This window comes from Haliotis rufescens, unplaced genomic scaffold (genome assembly GCF_023055435.1).
Source record: "Haliotis rufescens isolate VD_foot unplaced genomic scaffold, xgHalRufe1.0.p SCAF_41, whole genome shotgun sequence".
In the NCBI taxonomy this organism is placed as follows: Eukaryota; Metazoa; Mollusca; class Gastropoda; order Lepetellida; family Haliotidae; genus Haliotis; species Haliotis rufescens.
In genome coordinates this window covers 609,169-634,444 of record NW_025964124.1, presented here as the reverse complement: position 1 = coordinate 634,444, position 25,276 = coordinate 609,169, and the positions used below count along the sequence as shown (strand labels likewise).

The 25,276-nt window shown below is 43.6% G+C and overlaps 1 protein-coding gene across 3 annotated transcripts in view; it reads right to left on the bottom strand.

Annotated features, from left to right (window-relative positions):
- LOC125371681 overlaps positions 1 to 25,276 on the bottom strand; it is a 97,816-nt gene that overhangs the window by 15,781 nt on the left and 56,759 nt on the right. For 2 of the 3 annotated variants that reach the window (XM_048382773.1, XM_048382771.1), the window contains 8 exons: positions 2,791 to 2,847; positions 2,574 to 2,590; positions 2,188 to 2,218; positions 1,970 to 1,989; positions 1,743 to 1,787; positions 1,223 to 1,426; positions 757 to 879; positions 141 to 297 (listed from right to left, as the gene is read on the bottom strand). In XM_048382773.1, coding sequence (XP_048238730.1) covers positions 141 to 297; positions 757 to 879; positions 1,223 to 1,426; positions 1,743 to 1,787; positions 1,970 to 1,989; positions 2,188 to 2,218; positions 2,574 to 2,590; positions 2,791 to 2,847 — 654 coding nt within the window. The remainder of the gene's footprint in view (positions 1 to 140; positions 298 to 756; positions 880 to 1,222; positions 1,427 to 1,742; positions 1,788 to 1,969; positions 1,990 to 2,187; positions 2,219 to 2,573; positions 2,591 to 2,790; positions 2,848 to 25,276) is intronic. The other variant, XM_048382772.1, reaches the window with a different exon arrangement.

The window sequence follows — 25,276 nt, the reverse complement described above, 5'->3', positions numbered from 1 at the left end:
ATTGGATGACAGGTAGGTTTGCGTATTACTACCTGATTGTCCTGATGATCTCAGAGTTATCACTGTTTCAGCGCAGATATGTTTTCAGTAATTGACACGTGGATGTTAGCGCTCGTTCCTTGCAGGCAGAAGAGACATACCTCCTTTGGCGACAGTTTTTCGGACGCACTCTAGCTGTCTCTGGATTTCCCTTCCAAAGTCCCCATGTTCATGTCGCAGAACTACAACCACACAGGAGACGTGGTGGTCGTGGGGCACGTTGAAGGTTTGGTGCGATATTTCAAGACCCTTCCCAATCTGGATTTTAAACAGAGATAGCATTTGTAGATTTTAAAATAGAATGGAACTGTTTTTCATGGTTCAAAGAGATGCACACAAAATATTAGATATTAAGTCATCATTACAATGGTTCATCGTCGTCTATAAGGCGCCGCGATTCGTTGTGCAGAGTTGCGTCCCTTGGGTACGCCCTTGTGGGCTGGAATCCCGTTTCGCCCCGATTATGTTTCCAGGCTTGTCAGCATTAGCATCGTTAGTTTCACCGAAGTGGTAAACGTCTGAGACCTGCATCTCTTCAGACTTTCCTTCCACATTAAGCTGACACGCTGATAAACCTGGAATACTATTCGAGGCGGCGTAAACCCGAACTCACTCACTTACTCACTCACTCATCATTAGTTTAGAGGACAAACTAAAATGTGTAGAATTTTGAAGTTATGTATCAATAAGTTTCACTTTAATTTTTATTTGCCCTACCTTGGCTTGAAATGGAACTTTCCCTGACAAAATACTGATGATATTCGAAGATAAAATGTCGGGTGACTCGAATATACCAGGCATGTCAAATATCCAGTGATTCTTGTAGAGAGCTCCTTGGAACTGTAAGATGAAAACATGTTCTTATAATCAAATTTATCTCAGTGTTTTTAAAATGTCAAATGATAAAACATATGATCATTCTGTGAAACGTGAGGGCGAATTGGTTGTTTTTATAAAATATGTATTGATGATATGCATGAACCTAGGTATACATATAGAACGTTTGACTTGATAGGGGCAGCCTTTGGCTGGCCACATTGACTAACGGGTAGACTGTGGCAGATCATTGTTGACGTCCTCATTGGGACATACTTGGGGTATTTGTAAAAGCAACATTGAACTATGTACTATTAGACTAAATGCCAAGTAAGCCCTTCTGAATACAGAAAAGACAATAACTTACACCAGTGGTAAGAGATTCGGAGCCAGATATCACAGCATGGTAATTTGAAGGATGCTCCATGTTGAGGATTGCTGTCCTGAGCCCATTAGCAAGAGATGATTTACCCATGCCAGTTGGTCCAAACAGCAGGATCTTCAGCTTCAATAGCTTGCCTGCACTGTTATACCGCGGCTCCAAAAATTCATTCTGCAACCTTTGGTATTCCTGTTCCAACACACATCACTCGTAGATTTTTTGTTTCAAATAGACACTGGTGTTTTCAAACATGTACTGGTTTTATTTACATATTAGATTATTTCAAAACGTCTACAGTTAATGATAAACAACAAGAACACTATTTTTAACTAAATATTAGTTTCTTTGGCGATGATACCATCAAATCAGATGTTTCAGTTAGAGGTGTTATTGTGATTTGAAAATCTAGTATTTCCCAAAAATACTGGTTCATTTTAAGCGTTGATTCAAATTGAAGAAGAGAATCCAAAGACAAGAAAACAATGGATTAAGTATAATGTCAAACCTCACGCGTCCAGATAAGGTCCCCTGCAGGTCCCCATCGATATTGCTGAAAGGATAAACATACACGTATGGTAGAACAGTCCCATGAATAAACTGTGAATGTTAAAATCACACACTTTTTGTTAATTGAGGTATAATTAATTTCTGTCACTGTTTTGTTGAATGGGACTAAAATCAAGACCATACGTTTCACAGTAAAATGTTTCTAAATGAACAAGGTTTACAAACCTCGTTCTCGCCAACTGAATCTGAAATGCAAATAGACTATGAAAGGTTTATACACATCAAGCATATGTGCATTAATTTGAAAGATATTGTATTTCTTCATTACAATGATGTGGTCCTTTTTTATTTGAATATGCTCATTACCAAGTTATTTTTCTAGGTTCACTACTCTCTGTGTCCGGTGGAACTTGTTTATGTGCATATAGTATGTTGCCACTGACCTCCTGCGTCTTGTGTCTCTGTCTCCCATTCCTGTAATAAAGATGCAAACGATATGTTAACTGAAGGAAGAAAACGTTTTGTTCAGTACAATAATAAATAGTGAGTGAGGGAATATTGTTTTACGCTGATTTTAACAATATTCAGGCAATATTACTGCGGGGGCACCAGAAATTGGCTTCTCACATTGTACCCATGTCGGGAATTGAACCCGAGTTTCCGGCGTGACGAGCAAACGCTTTAACCACTAGGCTACCCGACCGCCCCTACAATTCTAGATATGTTACTTGGAGTAGTTTGAATGCATTTTTGGCTTTAATAGATCATTCGTGTACTTTGATTGCATGATGGATGTAACAACTGATATGATGTCATAAGATTCACTTACTTGTTTGTTATCATGGCCTGTAAAAGGAAAGATGAAAGGTAGCATGATGCAAATGCAGATGTGAGTGACACATCAGAATGCTTGCTCTACTGCCTTGAAAGCTAACGTCATGATTAAGTATTGATATAATGCTGAAAGGTTTACATGAATAGTGAAAGGTCATAAATAACTCTCAAATAGTTTACGAGTTTAAGTATAAATAATAGAATATACTTACCAAGGCCAGAATCTGTTTCACTTTGGTTTAGAAATTTGCCCAAGAGATAAGCTGAAACTTAGGTATATATTGTTACTTTGAACACAAGCCCTTCAATCCATCACTCATCCATCAGCGCTCACCATTCATCCGCCTAATCCTCATCACTCGCCATCCATCATCGTTCATCCATCAGTCAACACCATCATCTATCACAGTAGATAACCCTTCATCCACCTAACGGTCATCACTCATCCATCAGCCATCATCGTTCATCCATCAGTCACCCCAATCATCCATCACAATATATCAACATTCACCCACCTACCAGTCATCACTCGCCATCCATCACCGTTAATCCATCAGTAACCACCATCATCCATCACAGTATATCACCATTCATCCACCTACCAGTCATCACTCGCCATCCATCATCTTTCATCCATCAGTAACCACCATCATCCATCACAGTATATCACCATTCATCCACCAAACCCTCATCACTCATCCATCATCCACCACAGTATATCACCATTCATCCACCTAACCCTCATCACTCATCCATCATCCACCACAGTATATCACCATTCATCCACCTAACCCTCATCACTCATCCATCATCCACCACAGTATATCACCATTCATCCACCTTACCCTCATCACTCATCCATCATCCACCACAGTATATCACCATTTATCCACCTAACCCTCATCACTTATCCATCATCCACCACAGTACATCACCATTCATCCACCTAACCCTCATCACTCATCCATCATCCACCACAGTATATCACAATCCATCCACCAAACCCTCATCACTCATCCATCATCCACCACAGTATATCACAATCCATCCACCAAACCCTCATTACTCATCCATCATCCACCACAGTATATCACCATTCATCCACCTAACCCTCATCACTCATCAATCATCCACCACAGTATATCACCATTCATCCACCTTACCCTCATCACTCATCCATCATCCACCACAGTATATCACCATTCATCCACCTAACCCTCATCACTCATCAATCATCCATCACAGTATATCACCATTCATCCACCTTACCCTCATCACTCATCCATCATCCACCACAGTATATCACCATTCATCAACCTTACCCTCATCACTCATCCATCATCCACCACAGTATATCACAATCCATCCACCAAACCCTCATTACTCATCCATCATCCACCACAGTATATCACCATTCATCCACCTAACCCTCATCACTCATCTATCATCCACCATAGTATATCACCATTCATCCACCTTACCCTCATCACTCATCCATCATCAACCACAGTATATCACCATTTATCCACCTAACCCTCATCACTTATCCATCATCCACCACAGTACATCACCATTCATCCACCTAACCCTCATCACTCATCCATCATCCACCACAGTATATCAACATTCATCCACCTAACCCTCATCACTCATCCATCATCCACCATAGTATATCACCATTCATCCACCTTACCCTCATCACTCATCCATCATCCACCACAGTATATCAACATTTATCCACCTAACCCTCATCACTTATCCATCATCCACCACAGTACATCACCATTCATCCACCTAACCCTCATCACTCATCCATCATCCACCACAGTATATCACCATTCATCAACCTTACCCTCATCACTCATCCATCATCCACCACAGTATATCACAATCCATCCACCAAACCCTCATTACTCATCCATCATCCACCACAGTATATCACCATTCATCCACCTAACCCTCATCACTCATCAATCATCCACCACAGTATATCACCATTCATCCACCTTACCCTCATCATTCATCCATCATCCACAACAGTATATCACCATTCATCCACCTTACCCTCATCACTCATCCATCATCCACCACAGTATATCACCATTCATCCACCTAACCCTCATCACTCATACATCATCCACTACAGTATATCACCATTCATCCACCTAACCCTCATCACTCATCCATCATCCACCACAGTATATCACCATGCATCCACCTTACCCTCATCACTCATCCATCATCCACCACAGTATATCACCATTCATCCACCTTACCCTCATCACTCATCCATCATCCACCACAGTATATCACCATTCATCCACCTAGCCCTCATCACTCATCCATCATCCAACTTAGTATATCACCATTCATCCAACTAACCCTCATCACTCATCCATCATCCACCACAGTATATCACCATTCATCCACCTTACCCTCATCACTCATCCATCATCCACCACAGTATATCACCATTCATCCACCTAACCCTCATCACTCATCCATCATACACCACAGTATATCACCATTCATCCACCAAACCCTCATCACTCATCCATCATCCACCACAGTATATCACCATTCATCCACCTAACCCTCATCACTCATCCATCATCCACCACAGTATATCACCATTCATCCACCTAACCCTCATCACTCATCCATCATCCACCACAGTATATCACCATTCATCCACCTAACCCTCATCACTCATCCATCATCCACCACAGTATATCACCATTCATCCACCTAGCCCTCATCACTCATCCATCATCCAACTTAGTATATCACCATTCATCCAACTAACCCTCATCACTCATCCATCATCCACCACAGTATATCACCATTCATCCACCTTACCCTCATCACTCATCCATCATCCACCACAGTATATCACCATTCATCCACCTAACCCTCATCACTCATCCATCATACACCACAGTATATCACCATTCATCCACCTAACCCTCATCACTCATCCATCATCCACCACATTATATCACCATTCATCCACCTTACCCTCAACACTCATCCATCATCCTTCACAATATATCACCATTCATCCACCTTACCCTCACCACTCATCGATCATCCACCACAGTATATCACCATTCATCCACCTAACCCTCATCACTCATCCATCATCCACCACAGTATATCACCATTCATCCACCAAACCCTCATCACTCATCCATCATCCACCACGGTATATCACCATTCATCCACCTAACCCTCATCACTCATCCATCATCCACCACAGTATATCACCATTCATCCACCTAACCCTCATCACTCATCCATCATCCACCACAGTATATCACCATTCATCAACCTTACCCTCATCACTCATCCATCATCCACCACAGTATATCACAATCCATCCACCAAACCCTCATTACTCATCCATCATCCACCACAGTATATCACCATTCATCCACCTAACCCTCATTACTCATCCATCATCCACCACAGTATATCACCATTCATCCACCTAACCCTCATCACTCATACATCATCCACCACAGTACATCACCATTCATCCACCAAACCCTCATCACTCATCCATCATCCACCACAGTATATCACCATTCATCCACCTTACCCTCATCACTCATCCATCATCCACCACAGTATATCACCATTCATCCACCAAACCCTCATCACTCATCCATCATCCACCACAGTTTATCTCCATTCATCCACCTAACCCTCATCACTCATCCATCATCCACCACAGTATATCACCATTCATCCACCTAACCCTCATCACTCATCCATCATCCACCACATTATATCACCATTCATCCACCTTACCCTCAACACTCATCCATCATCCTTCACAATATATCACCATTCATCCACCTTACCCTCACCACTCATCGATCATCCACCACAGTATATCACCATTCATCCACCTAACCCTCATCACTCATCCATCATTCACCACAGTATATCACCATTCATCCACCAAACCCTCATCACTCATCCATCATCCACCACGGTATATCACCATTCATCCACCTAACCCTCATCACTCATCCATCATCCACCACAGTATATCACCATTCATCCACCTAACCCTCATCACTCATCCATCATCCACCACATTATATCACCATTCATCCACCTTACCCTCAACACTCATCCATCATCCTTCACAATATATCACCATTCATCCACCTTACCCTCACCACTCATCGATCATCCACCACAGTATATCACCATTCATCCACCTAACCCTCATCACTCATCCATCATCCACCACAGTATATCACCATTCATCCACCAAACCCTCATCACTCATCCATCATCCACCACGGTATATCACCATTCATCCACCTAACCCTCATCACTCATCCATCATCCACCACAGTATATCACCATTCATCCACCTAACCCTCATCACTCATCCATCATCCACCACAGTATATCACCATTCATCCACCTAACCCTCATCACTCATCCATCATCCACCACAATATATCACCATTCATCCAACTTAACCTCATCACTCATCCATCAGCCACCACAGTATATCACCATTCATCCACCTAACCCTCATCACTCATCCATCATCCACCACAGTATATCACCATTCATCCACCAAACATTCATCACTCATCCATCATCCACCACAGTATATCACCATTCATCCACCTAGCCCTCATCACTCATCCATCATCCAACTTAGTATATCACCATTCATCCAACTAACCCTCATCACTCATCCATCATCCACCACAGTATATCACCATTCATCCACCTTACCCTCATCACTCATCCATCATCCACCACAGTATATCACCATTCATCCACCTAACCCTCATCACTCATCCATCATACACCACAGTATATCACCATTCATCCACCAAACCCTCATCACTCATCCATCATCCACCACAGTATATCACCATTCATCCACCTAACCCTCATCACTCATCCATCATCCACCACAGTATATCACCATTCATCCACCTAACCCTCATCACTCATCCATCATCCACCACAGTATATCACCATTCATCCACCAAACCCTCATCACTCATCCATCATCCACCACAGTATATCACCATTCATCCACCTAACCCTCATCACTCATCCATCATCCACCACAGTATATCACCATTCATCCACCTTACCCTCATCACTCATCCATCATCCACCACAGTATATCACCATTCATCCACCTAACCCTCAACACTCATTCATCATCCATCACAATATATCACCATTCATCCACCTAACCCTCATCACTCATCCATCATCCACCACAGTATATCACCATTCATCCACCTTACCCTCATCACTCATCCATCATCCACCACAGTATATCACCATTCATCCACCTAACCCTCATCACTCATACATCATCCACCACAGTATATCACCATTCATCCACCTTACCCTCATCACTCATCCATCATCCACCACAGTATATCACCATTCATCCACCAAACCCTCATCACTCATCCATCATCCACCACAGTTTATCACCATTCATCCACCTAACCCTCATCACTCATCCATCATCCACCACAGTATATCACCATTCATCCACCTAACCCTCATCACTCATCCATCATCCACCACATTATATCACCATTCATCCACCTTACCCTCAACACTCATCCATCATCCTTCACAATATATCACCATTCATCCACCTTACCCTCACCACTCATCCATCATCCACCACAGTATATCACCATTCATCCACCTAACCCTCATCACTCATCCATCATCCACCACAGTATATCACCATTCATCCACCAAACCCTCATCACTCATCCATCATCCACCACGGTATATCACCATTCATCCACCTAACCCTCATCACTCAACCATCATCCATCACAGTATATCACCATTCATCCACCTAACCTCATCACTCATCCATCATCCACCATAGTATATCACCATTCACGCACCTGACCCTCATCACTCATCCATCATCCACCACAGTATATCACCATTCATCCAACTTACCCTCATCACTCATCCATCATCCATCACAGTATATCACCATTCATCCACCTAACCCTCATCACTCATCCATCATCCACCACAGTATATCACCATTCATCCACCTAACCCTCATCACTCATCCATCATCCACCACAATATATCACCATTCATCCAACTTAACCTCATCACTCATCCATCAGCCACCACAGTATATCACCATTCATCCACCTAACCCTCATCACTCATCCATCATCCACCACAGTATATCACCATTCATCCACCTAACCCTCATCACTCATCCATCATCCACCACAGTATATCACCATTCATCCACCTTACCCTCATCACTCATCCATCATCCACCTCAGTACATCACCATTCATCCACCTAACCCTCATCACTCATCCATCATCCACAACAGTATATCACCATTCATCCACCTAACCCTCATCACTCATCCATCATCCACCACAGTATATCACCATTCATCCACCTAACCCTCATCACTCATACATCATCCACCACAGTATATCACCCTTCATCCACCTTACCCTCATCACTCATCCATCATCCACCACAGTATATCACCATTCATCCACCAAACCCTCATCACTCATCCATCATCCACCACAGTTTATCACCATTCATCCACCTAACCCTCATCACTCATCCATCATCCACCACAGTATATCACCATTCATCCACCTAACCCTCATCACTCATCCATCATCCACCACATTATATCACCATTCATCCACCTTACCCTCAACACTCATCCATCATCCTTCACAATATATCACCATTCATCCACCTTACCCTCATCACTCATCGATCATCAACCACAGTATATCACCATTCATCCACCTAACCCTCATCACTCATCCATCATCCACCACAGTATATCACCATTCATCCACCAAACCCTCATCACTCATCCATGATCCACCACAGTATATCACCATTCATCCACCTAACCCTCATCACTCATCCATCATCCACCACAGTATATCACCATTCATCCACCTAACCCTCATCACTCATCCATCATCCACCACAGTATATCACCATTCATCCACCTAACCCTCATCACTCGTCCATCATCCACCACAATATATCACCATTCATCCAACTTACCCTCATCACTCATCCATCAGCCACCACAGTATATCACCATTCATCCACCTAACCCTCATCACTCATCCATCATCCACCACAGTATATAACCATTCATCCACCTTACCCTCATCACTCATCCATCATCCACCACAGTATATCACCATTCATCCACCTAACCCTCATCACTCATCCATCATCCACCACAGTATATCACCATTCATCCACCTAACCCTCATCACTCATCCATCATCCACCACAGTATATCACCATTCATCCACCTAACCCTCATCACTCATCCATCATCCACCACAGTATATCACCATTCATCCACCTAACCCTCATCACTCATCCATCATCCACAACAGTAAATCACCATTCATCCACCTAACCCTCATCACTCATCCATCATCCACCACAGTATATCACCATTCATCCACTTAGCCCTCATCACTCATCCATCATCCACCACAGTATATCACCATTCATCCACCTAACCCTCATCACTCATCCATCATCCACCACAGTATATCACCATTCATCCACCTTACCCTCATCACTCATCCATCATCCACCACAGTATATCACCATTCATCCACCTAACCCTCATCACCCATCCATCATCCACCACAGTATATCACCATTCATCCACCTAACCCTCATCACTCATCCATCATCCACCACAGTATATCACCATTCATCCACCTAACCCTCATCACTCATCCATCATCCACCACAGTATATCACCATTCATCCACCAAACCCTCATCACTCATCCATCTCCACCACAGTATATCACCATTCACCCACCTAACCCTCATCACTCATCCATCATCCACCACAGTATATCACCATTCATCCACCTTACCCTCATCACTCATCCATCATCCACCACAGTATATCACCATTCATCCACCTTACCCTCATCACTCATACATCATCCACCACATTATATCACCATTCATCCACCTTACCCTCATCACTCATCCATCATCCATCACAATATATCACCATTCATCCACCTAACCCTCATCACTCATACATCATCCATCACAGTTTATCACCATTTATCCACCTAACCCTCATCACTCATACATCATCCATGACAGTTTATCACCATTTATCCACCTAAAACTCATCACTCATCCATCATCCACCACAGTATATCACCATTTATCCACCTCACACTAAGCACTCATCCATCATCCACCACAGTATATCACCATTCATCCACCTAACCCTCATCACTCATCCATCATCCACCACAGTATATCACCATTTATCCACCTAACCCTCATCACTCATCCATCATCCACCACAGTATATCACCATTCATCCACGGTACCCTCATCACTCATCCATCATCTATCACAGTATATCACCATTCATCCACCTAACCATCATCACTCATCCATCATCCACCACAGTATATCACCATTCATCCACCTTACCCACATCACTCATCCTTCATCCACCACAGTATATCACCATTCATACACCTAACCCTCATCACTCATCCATCATCCACCACAGTATATCATCATTCATCCACCTAACCCTCATCACACATCCATCATCCACCACAGTATATCACCATTCATCCACCAAACCCTCATCACTCATCCATCATCCACCACAGTATATCACCATTCATCCACCTAACCCTCATCACTCATCCATCATCCACCACAGTATATCACCATTCATCCACCTAACCCTCATCACTCATCCATCATCCACCACAGTATATCACCATTCATCCACCTAACGGTCATCACTCATCCATCATCCACCACAGTATATCACCATTCATCAACCTAACCCTCATCACTCAACCATCATCCATCACAGTATATCACCATTCATCCACCTAACCTCATCACTCATCCATCATCCACCATAGTATATCACCATTCACGCACCTGACCCTCATCACTCATCCATCATCCACCACAGTATATCACCATTCATCCAACTTACCCTCATCACTCATCCATCATCCATCACAGTATATCACCATTCATCCACCTAACCTCATCACTCATCCATCATCCATCACAATATATCACCATTCATCCACCTAACCCTCATCACTCATCCATCATCCATCACAGTATATCACCATTCATCCACGTAACCCTCATCACTCATCCATCATCCACCACAGTATATCACCATTCATCCACCTAACCCTCATCACTCATCCATCATCGATCACAGTATATCACCATTCATCCACCTAACCCTCATCACTTATCCATCATCCACCACAGTATATCACCATTCACCCACCTAACCCTCATCACTCATCCATCATCCACCACAGTATATCACCATTTATCCACCTCACACTAAGCACTCATCCATCATCCACCACAGTATATCACCATCCATCCACCTAACCCTCATCACTCATCCATCATCCACCACAGTATATCACCATTTATCCACCTAACCCTCATCACTCATCCATCATCCACCACAGTATATCACCATTTATCCACGGTACCCTCATCACTCATCCATCATCTATCACAGTATATCACCATTCATCCACCTAACCCTCATCACTCATCCATCATCCACCACAGTATATCACCATTCATCCACCTTACCCACATCACTCATCCTTCATCCACCACAGTATATCACCATACATCCACCTAACCCTCATCACTCATCCATCATCCACCACAGTATATCATCATTCATCCACCTAACCCTCATCACACATCCATCATCCACCACAATATATCACCATTCATCCACCAAACCCTCATCACTCATCCATCATCCACCACAGTATATCACCATTCATCCACCTAACCCTCATCACTCATCCATCATCCACCACAGTATATCATCATTCATCCACCTAACCCTCATCACTCATCCATCATCCATCACAGTATATCACCATTCATCCACCTAACCCTCATCACTCAACCATCATCCATCACAGTATATCACCATTCATCCACCTAACCTCATCACTCATCCATCATCCACCACAGTATATCACCATTCACCCACCTGACCCTCATCACTCATCCATCATCCACCACAGTATATCACCATTCATGCAACTTACCCTCATCACTCATCCATCATCCATCACAGTATATCACCATTCATCCACCTAACCTCATCACTCATCCATCATCCATCACAATATATCACCATTCATCCACCTTCCCCTCATCACTCATGCATCATCCATCACAGTATATCACCATTCTTCCACGTAACCCTCATCACTCATCCATCATCCACCACAGTATATCACCATTCATCCACCTAACCCTCATCAATCATCCATCATCGATCACAGTATATCACCATTCATCCACCTAACCCTCATCACTTATCCATCATCCACCACAGTATATCACCATTCATCCACCTAACCCTCATCACTCATCCATCATCCACCACAGTATATCACCATTCATCCACCTAACCCTCATCACTCATCCATCATCCACCACATTATATAACCATTCATCCACGGTACCCTCATCACTCATCCATCATCTATCACAGTTTATCACCATTTATCCACCTAACCCTCATCACTCATACATCATCCATGACAGTTTATCACCATTTATCCACCTAAAACTCATCACTCATCCATCATCCACCACAGTATATCACCATTTATCCACCTCACACTAAGCACTCATCCATCATCCACCACAGTATATCACCATTCATCCACCTAACCCTCATCACTCATCCATCATCCACCACAGTATATCACCATTTATCCACCTAACCCTCATCACTCATCCATCATCCACCACAGTATATCACCATTCATCCACGGTACCCTCATCACTCATCCATCATCTATCACAGTATATGACCATTCATCCACCTAACCATCATCACTCATCCATCATCCACCACAGTATATCACCATTCATCCACCTTACCCACATCACTCATCCTTCATCCACCACAGTATATCACCATTCATCCACCTAACCCTCATCACTCATCCATCATCCACCACAGTATATCATCATTCATCCACCTAACCCTCATCACACATCCATCATCCACCACAGTATATCACCATTCATCCACCAAACCCTCATCACTCATCCATCATCCACCACAGTATATCACCATTCATCCACCTAACCCTCATCACTCATCCATCATCCACCACAGTATATCACCATTCATCCACCTAACCCTCATCACTCATCCATCATCCACCACAGTATATCACCATTCATCCACCTAACGGTCATCACTCATCCATCATCCACCACAGTATATCACCATTCATCAACCTAACCCTCATCACTCAACCATCATCCATCACAGTATATCACCATTCATCCACCTAACCTCATCACTCATCCATCATCCACCATAGTATATCACCATTCACGCACCTGACCCTCATCACTCATCCATCATCCACCACAGTATATCACCATTCATCCAACTTACCCTCATCACTCATCCATCATCCATCACAGTATATCACCATTCATCCACCTAACCTCATCACTCATCCATCATCCATCACAATATATCACCATTCATCCACCTAACCCTCATCACTCATCCATCATCCATCACAGTATATCACCATTGATCCACGTAACCCTCATCACTCATCCATCATCCACCACAGTATATCACCATTCATCCACCTAACCCTCATCACTCATCCATCATCGATCACAGTATATCACCATTCATCCACCTAACCCTCATCACTTATCCATCATCCACCACAGTATATCACCATTCACCCACCTAACCCTCATCACTCATCCATCATCCACCACAGTATATCACCATTTATCCACCTCACACTAAGCACTCATCCATCATCCACCACAGTATATCACCATCCATCCACCTAACCCTCATCACTCATCCATCATCCACCACAGTATATCACCATTTATCCACCTAACCCTCATCACTCATCCATCATCCACCACAGTATATCACCATTTATCCACGGTACCCTCATCACTCATCCATCATCTATCACAGTATATCACCATTCATCCACCTGACCCTCATCACTCATCCATCATCCACCACAGTATATCACCATTCATCCACCTTACCCACATCACTCATCCTTCATCCACCACAGTATATCACCATACATCCACCTAACCCTCATCACTCATCCATCATCCACCACAGTATATCATCATTCATCCACCTAACCCTCATCACACATCCATCATCCACCACAATATATCACCATTCATCCACCAAACCCTCATCACTCATCCATCATCCACCACAGTATATCACCATTCATCCACCTAACCCTCATCACTCATCCATCATCCACCACAGTATATCATCATTCATCCACCTAACCCTCATCACTCATCCATCATCCATCACAGTATATCACCATTCATCCACCTAACCCTCATCACTCAACCATCATCCATCACAGTATATCACCATTCATCCACCTAACCTCATCACTCATCCATCATCCACCATAGTATATCACCATTCACCCACCTGACCCTCATCACTCATCCATCATCCACCACAGTATATCACCATTCATCCAACTTACCCTCATCACTCATCCATCATCCATCACAGTATATCACCATTCATCCACCTAACCTCATCACTCATCCATCATCCATCACAATATATCACCATTCATCCACCTTCCCCTCATCACTCATGCATCATCCATCACAGTATATCACCATTCTTCCACGTAACCCTCATCACTCATCCATCATCCACCACAGTATATCACCATTCATCCACCTAACCCTCATCACTCATCCATCATCGATCACAGTATATCACCATTCATCCACCTAACCCTCATCACTTATCCATCATCCACCACAGTATATCACCATTCACCCACCTAACCCTCATCACTCATCCATCATCCACCACAGTATATCACCATTCATCCACCTAACCCTCATCACTCATCCATCATCCACCACATTATATAACCATTCATCCACCTTACCCTCATCACTCATCCATCATCCACCACAGTATATCACCATTCATCCACCTAACCCTCATCACTCATCCATCATCCACAACAGTATATCACCATTCATCCACCTTACCCTCATCACTCATCCATCATCCACAACAGTATATCACCATTCATCCACCTAACCCTCATCACTCATCCATCATCCACCACAGTATATAACCATTCATCCACCTAACCCTCATCACTCATCCATCATCCACCACAGTATATCACCATTCATCCACCTAACCCTCATCACTCATCCATCATCCACCACATTATATAACCATTCATCCACCTTACCCTCATCACTCATCCATCATCCACCACAGTATATCACCATTCATCCACCTAACCCTCATCACTCATCCATCATCCACAACAGTATATCACCATTCATCCACCTTACCCTCATCACTCATCCATCATCCACCACAGTATGTCTCCATTCATCCACCTAACCCTCATCACTCATCCATCATCCACCACAGTATATCACCATTCATCCACCTAACCCTCATCACTCATCCATCATCCACCACAGTATATCACCATTCATCCACCAAACCCTCATCACTCATCCATCATCCATCACAATATATCACCATTCATCCACCTAACCCTCATCACTCATACATCATCCATCACAGTTTATCACCATTTATCCACCTAACCCTCATCACTCATACATCATCCATGACAGTTTATCACCATTTATCCACCTAAAACTCATCACTCATCCATCATCCATCACAGTATATCACCATTTATCCACCTCACACTAAGCACTCATCCATCATCCACCACAGTATATCACCATTTATCCACCTAACCCTCATCACTCATCCATCATCCACCACAGTATATCACCATTTATCCACGGTACCCTCATCACTCATCCATCATCTATCACAGTATATCACCATTCATCTACCTAACCCTCATCACTCATCCATCATCCACCACAATGTATCACCATTCATCCACCTTACCCACATCACTCATCCTTCATCCACCACAGTATATCACCATTCATCCACCTAACCCTCATCACTCATCCATCATCCACCACAGTATATCACCATTCATCCACCTAACCTCATCACTCATCCATCATCCATCACAATATATCACCATTCATCCACCTTCCCCTCATCACTCATGCATCATCCATCACAGTATATCACCATTCATCCACGTAACCCTCATCACTCATCCATCATCCACCACAGTATATCACCATTCATCCACCTAACCCTCATCACTCATCCATCATCGATCACAGTATATCACCATTCATCCACCTAACCCTCATCACTTATCCATCATCCACCACAGTATATCACCATTCACCCACCTAACCCTCATCACTCATCCATCATCCACCACAGTATATCACCATTCATCCACCTAACCCTCATCACTCATCCATCATCCACCACAGTATATCACCATTCATCCACCTAACCCTCATCACTCATCCATCATCCACCACAGTTTATCACCATTCATCCACCTTCCCCTCATCACTCATACATCATCCACCACAGTATATCACCATTCATCCACCTAACCCTCATCACTCATCCATCATCCACCACAGTATATCACCATTCATCCACCTAACCCTCATCACTCATCCATCATCCACCACAGTATATCACCATTCATCCACCTAACCCTCATCACTCATCCATCATCCACCACAGTATATCACCATTCACCCACCTAACCCTCATCACTCATCCATCATCCACCACAGTATATCACCATTCATCCACCTAACCCTCATCACTCATCCATCATCCACCACAGTATATCACCATTCATCCACCTAACCCTCATCACTCATCCATCATCCACCACAGTTTATCACCATTCATCCACCTTCCCCTCATCACTCATACATCATCCACCACAGTATATCACCATTCATCCACCTAACCCTCATCACTCATCCATCATCCACCACAGTATATCACCATTCATCCACCTAACCCTCATCACTCATCCATCATCCACCACAGTATATCACCATTCATCCACCTAACCCTCATCACTCATCCATCATCCACCACAGTTTATCACCATTCATCCACCTTCCCCTCATCACTCATACATCATCCACCACAGTATATCACCATTCATCCACCTTACCCTCATCACTCATCCATCATCCACCACAGTATATCACCATTCATCCACCTTACCCTCATCACTCATCCATCATCCACCACAGTATATCACCATTCATCCACCTTACCCTCATCACTCATCCATCATCCACCACAGTATGTCTCCATTCATCCACCTAACCCTCATCACTCATCCATCATCCACCACAGTATATCACCATTCATGCACCTAACCCTCATCACTCATCCATCATCCACCACAGTATATAACCATTCATCCACCTAACCCTCATCACTCATCCATCATCCACCACAGTATATCACCATTCATCCACCTAACCCTCATCACTCATCCATCATCCACTACAGTATATCACCATTCATCCACCTAACCCTCATCACTCATCCATCATCCACCACAGTATATCACCATTCATCCACCTAACCCTCATCACTCATCCATCATCCACCACAGTATATCACCATTCATCCACCTTACCCTCATCACTCATCCATCATCCACAACAGTATATCACCATTCATCCACCAAACCCTCATCACTCATCCATCATCCACCACAGTATATCACCATTCATCCACCTAACCCTCATCACTCATCCATCATCCACCACAGTATATCACCATTAATCCACCTAACCCTCATCACTCATCCATCATCCACCACATTATATCACCATTCATCCACCTTACCCTCATCACTCATCCATCATCCATCACAATATATCACCATTCATCCACCTAACCCTCATCACTCATCCATCATCCACAACAGTGTATCACCATTCATCCACCAAACCCTCATCACTCATCCATCATCCACAACAGTATATCACCATTCATCCACCAAACCCTCATCACTCATCCATCATCCACCACAGTATATCACCATTCATCCACCTAACCCTCATCACTCATCCATCATCCACCACAGTATATCACCATTAATCCACCTAACCCTCATCACTCATCCATCATCCACCACATTATATCACCATTCATCCACCTTACCCTCATCACTCATCCATCATCCATCACAATATATCACCATTCATCCACCTAACCCTCATCACTCATCCATCATCCACAACAGTGTATCACCATTCATCCACCTAACCCTCATCACTCATCCATCATCCACCACAGTATATCACCATTCATCCACCTTACCCTCATCACTCATCCATCATCCACAACAGTATATCACCATTCATCCACCAAACCCTCATCACTCATCCATCACCCACCACAGTATATCACCATTCATCCACCTAACCCTCATCACTCATCCATCATACACCACAGTATATCACCATTAATCCACCTAACCCTCATCACTCATCCATCATCCACCACATTATATCACCATTCATCCACCTTACCCTCATCACTCATCCATCATCCATCACAATATATCACCATTCATCCATCTAACCCTCATCACTCATCCATCATCCACAACAGTGTATCACCATTCATCCACCAAACCCTCATCACTCATCCATCATCCACCACAGTATATCACCATTCATCCACCTAACCCTCATCACTCATCCATCATCCACCACAGTATATCACCATTCATCCACCTTACCCTAATCACTCATCCATCATCCACCACAATATATCACCATTCATCCACCTTACCCTCATCACTCATCCATCATCCACCACAGTATATCACCATTCATCCACCTTACCCTCATCACTCATCCATCATCCACCACAGTATATCACCATTCATCCACCTTACCCTCATCACTCATCCTTCATCCACCACAGTATATCACCATTCATCCACCTAACCCTCATCACTCATCCATCATCCACCACAGTATATCACCATTCATCCACCTTACCTCCACCACTCATCCATCATCCACCACAGTATATCACCATTCATCCACCTAACCCTCATCACTCATCCATCATCCACCACATTATATCACCATTCATCCACCTTACCCTCATCACTCATCCATCATCCATCACAATATATCACCATTCATCCACCTAACCCTCATCACTCATCCATCATCCACCACAGTATATCACCATTCATCCACCTTACCCTAATCACTCATCCATCATCCACCACAGTATATCACCATTCACCCACCTAACCCTCATCACTCATCCATCATCCACCACAGTATATCACCATTCATCCACCTAACCCTCATCACTCATCCATCATCCACCACAGTATATCACCATTCATCCACCTAACCCTCATCACTCATCCATCATCCACCACAGTTTATCACCATTCATCCACCTTCCCCTCATCACTCATACATCATCCACCACAGTATATCACCATTCATCCACCTAACCCTCATCACTCATCCATCATCCACCACAGTATATCACCATTCATCCACCTAACCCTCATCACTCATCCATCATCCACCACAGTATATCACCATTCATCCACCTAACCCTCATCACTCATCCATCATCCACCACAGTTTATCACCATTCATCCACCTTCCCCTCATCACTCATACATCATCCACCACAGTATATCACCATTCATCCACCTTACCCTCATCACTCATCCATCATCCACCACAGTATATCACCATTCATCCACCTTACCCTCATCACTCATCCATCATCCACCACAGTATATCACCATTCATCCACCTTACCCTCATCACTCATCCATCATCCACCACAGTATGTCTCCATTCATCCACCTAACCCTCATCACTCATCCATCATCCACCACAGTATATCACCATTCATGCACCTAACCCTCATCACTCATCCATCATCCACCACAGTATATAACCATTCATCCACCTAACCCTCATCACTCATCCATCATCCACCACAGTATATCACCATTCATCCACCTAACCCTCATCACTCATCCATCATCCACTACAGTATATCACCATTCATCCACCTAACCCTCATCACTCATCCATCATCCACCACAGTATATCACCATTCATCCACCTAACCCTCATCACTCATCCATCATCCACCACAGTATATCACCATTCATCCACCTTACCCTCATCACTCATCCATCATCCACAACAGTATATCACCATTCATCCACCAAACCCTCATCACTCATCCATCATCCACCACAGTATATCACCATTCATCCACCTAACCCTCATCACTCATCCATCATCCACCACAGTATATCACCATTAATCCACCTAACCCTCATCACTCATCCATCATCCACCACATTATATCACCATTCATCCACCTTACCCTCATCACTCATCCATCATCCATCACAATATATCACCATTCATCCACCTAACCCTCATCACTCATCCATCATCCACAACAGTGTATCACCATTCATCCACCAAACCCTCATCACTCATCCATCATCCACAACAGTATATCACCATTCATCCACCAAACCCTCATCACTCATCCATCATCCACCACAGTATATCACCATTCATCCACCTAACCCTCATCACTCATCCATCATCCACCACAGTATATCACCATTAATCCACCTAACCCTCATCACTCATCCATCATCCACCACATTATATCACCATTCATCCACCTTACCCTCATCACTCATCCATCATCCATCACAATATATCACCATTCATCCACCTAACCCTCATCACTCATCCATCATCCACAACAGTGTATCACCATTCATCCACCTAACCCTCATCACTCATCCATCATCCACCACAGTATATCACCATTCATCCACCTTACCCTCATCACTCATCCATCATCCACAACAGTATATCACCATTCATCCACCAAACCCTCATCACTCATCCATCACCCACCACAGTATATCACCATTCATCCACCTAACCCTCATCACTCATCCATCATACACCACAGTATATCACCATTAATCCACCTAACCCTCATCACTCATCCATCATCCACCACATTATATCACCATTCATCCACCTTACCCTCATCACTCATCCATCATCCATCACAATATATCACCATTCATCCATCTAACCCTCATCACTCATCCATCATCCACAACAGTGTATCACCATTCATCCACCAAACCCTCATCACTCATCCATCATCCACCACAGTATATCACCATTCATCCACCTAACCCTCATCACTCATCCATCATCCACCACAGTATATCACCATTCATCCACCTTACCCTAATCACTCATCCATCATCCACCACAATATATCACCATTCATCCACCTTACCCTCATCACTCATCCATCATCCACCACAGTATATCACCATTCATCCACCTTACCCTCATCACTCATCCATCATCCACCACAGTATATCACCATTCATCCACCTTACCCTCATCACTCATCCTTCATCCACCACAGTATATCACCATTCATCCACCTAACCCTCATCACTCATCCATCATCCACCACAGTATATCACCATTCATCCACCTTACCTCCACCACTCATCCATCATCCACCACAGTATATCACCATTCATCCACCTAACCCTCATCACTCATCCATCATCCACCACATTATATCACCATTCATCCACCTTACCCTCATCACTCATCCATCATCCATCACAATATATCACCATTCATCCACCTAACCCTCATCACTCATCCATCATCCACCACAGTATATCACCATTCATCCACCTTACCCTAATCACTCATCCATCATCCACCACAATATATCACCATTCATCCACCTTACCCTCATCACTCATCCATCATCCACCACATTATATCACCATTCATCCACCTAACCCTCATCACTCAACCATCATCTATCACAGTATATCACCATTCATCCACCTAACCTCATCACTCATCCATCATCCACCACAGTATATCACCATTCACCCACCTAACCCTCATCACTCATCCATCATCCACCACAGTATATCACCATTCATCCACCTAAACCTCATCACTCATCCATCATCCATCACAGTATATCACCATTCATCCACCTAACCCTGATCACTCAACCATCATCCATCACAGTATATCACCATTCATCCACCTAACCTCATCACTCATCCATCATCCACCACAGTATATCACCATTCATCCACCTAACCCTCATCACTCATCCACCATCCACCACAGTATATCACCATTCATCCACCTAACCCTCATCACTCATCCACCATCCACCACAGTATATCACCATTCATCCACCTAACCCTCATCACTCATCCATCATCCACCACAGTATATCACCATTCATCCACCTAACCCTCATCACTCATCTATCATCCACCACATTATATCACCATTCATCCACCTAACCCTCATCACTCAACCATCATCTATCACAGTATATCACCATTCATCCACCTAACCTCATCACTCATCCATCATCCACCACAGTATATCACCATTCACCCACTTAACCCTCATCACTCATCCATCATCCACCACAGTATATCACCATTCATCCACCTAAACCTCATCACTCATCCATCATCCACCACAGTATATCACCATTCATCCACCTAACCCTCATCACTCAACCATCATCCATCACAGTATATCACCATTCATCCACCTAACCTCATAACTCATCCATCATCCACCACAGTATATCACCATTCACCCACCTAACCCTCATCACTCATCCATCATCCACCACAGTATATCACCATTCATCCACCTAACCCTCATCACTCATCCACCATCCACCACAGTATATCACCATTCATCCACCTAACCCTCATCACTCATCCACCATCCACCACAGTATATCACCATTCATCCACCTAACCCTCATCACTCATCCATCATCCATCACAATATAGCACCATTCATCCACCTAACCCTCATCACTCATCCATCATCCACCACAGTATATCACCATTCATCCACCTTACCCTCATCACTCATCCATCATCCACCACAGTATATCAACATTAATCCACCTAACCCTCATCACTCATCCATCATCCACCACAGTATATCACCGTCCACCCAACTTACCCTCATCACTCATCCACCATCCACCACAGTATATCACCATTCATCCACCTAACCCTCATCACTCATCCATCATCCATCACAATATAGCACCATTCATCCACCTAACCCTCATCACTCATCCATCATCCACTACAGTATATCACCATTCATCCACCTTACCCTCATCACTCATCCATCATCCACCACAGTATATCAACATTAATCCACCTTACCCTCATCACTCATCCATCATTCACCACAGTATATCACGATTCATCCACCTAACCCTCATCACTCATCCATCATCCACCACAGTAAATCACCATTCACCCACCTAACCCTCATCACTCATCCATCATCCACCACAGTATATGACCATTCATCCACCTAACCCTCATCACTCATCCATCATCCATCACAGTATATCACCATTCATCCACCTAACCCTCATCGCTCATCCATCATCCACCACAGTATATCACCATTCATCCACCTAACCCTCATCACTCATCCATCATCCATCACAGTATATCACCATTCATCCACCTAACTCTCATCACTCATCCATCATCCACAACAGTACATCACCATTCACCCAACTAACCCTCATCACTCATCCATCATCCACCACACTGTATCACCATTCATCCACCTAACCCTCATCACTCATCCATCATCCACCACAGTATATCACCATTCATCCACCTAACCCTCATCACTCACCCATCATCCACCACAGTATATCACCATTTATCCACCTAACCCTCATCACTCATCCATCATCCATCACAACATATCACCATTCATCCACCTAACCCTCATCACTCATCCATCATCCACCACAGTATATCATCTTTCATCCACCTAACCCTCATCACTCATCCATCATCCACCACAATATATCACCATTCATCCACCCAACCCTCATCACTCATCCATCATCCACCACAGTATATCACCATTCATCCACCTAACCCTCATCACTCATCCATTATCCACCACAGTATATCACCATTCATCCACCTTATCCTCATCACTCATCCATCATCCACCACAGTATATCACCATTCATCCACCTAACCCTCATCACTCATCCATCATCCATCACAGTATATCACCATTCATCCACCTTACCCTCATCACTCATCCATCATCCATCACAGTATATCACCATTCATCCACCTAACCCTCATCACTCATCCATCATCCACCACAGTATATCACCATTCATCCACCTTACCCTCATCACTCACCCATCATCCACCACAGTATATCACCATTCATCCACCCAACCCTCATCACTCATCCATCATCCACCACAGTATATCACCATTCATCCACATAACCCTCATCACTCATCCATCATCCATCACATTTATATCACCATTCATCCACCTAACCCTCATCACTCATCCATCATCGATCACAGTATATCACCATTCATCCACCTAACCCTCATCACTCATCCATCATCCACCTATAGTATATCACCATTCATCCACCTTACCCTCATCACTCATCCATCATCCATCATAAT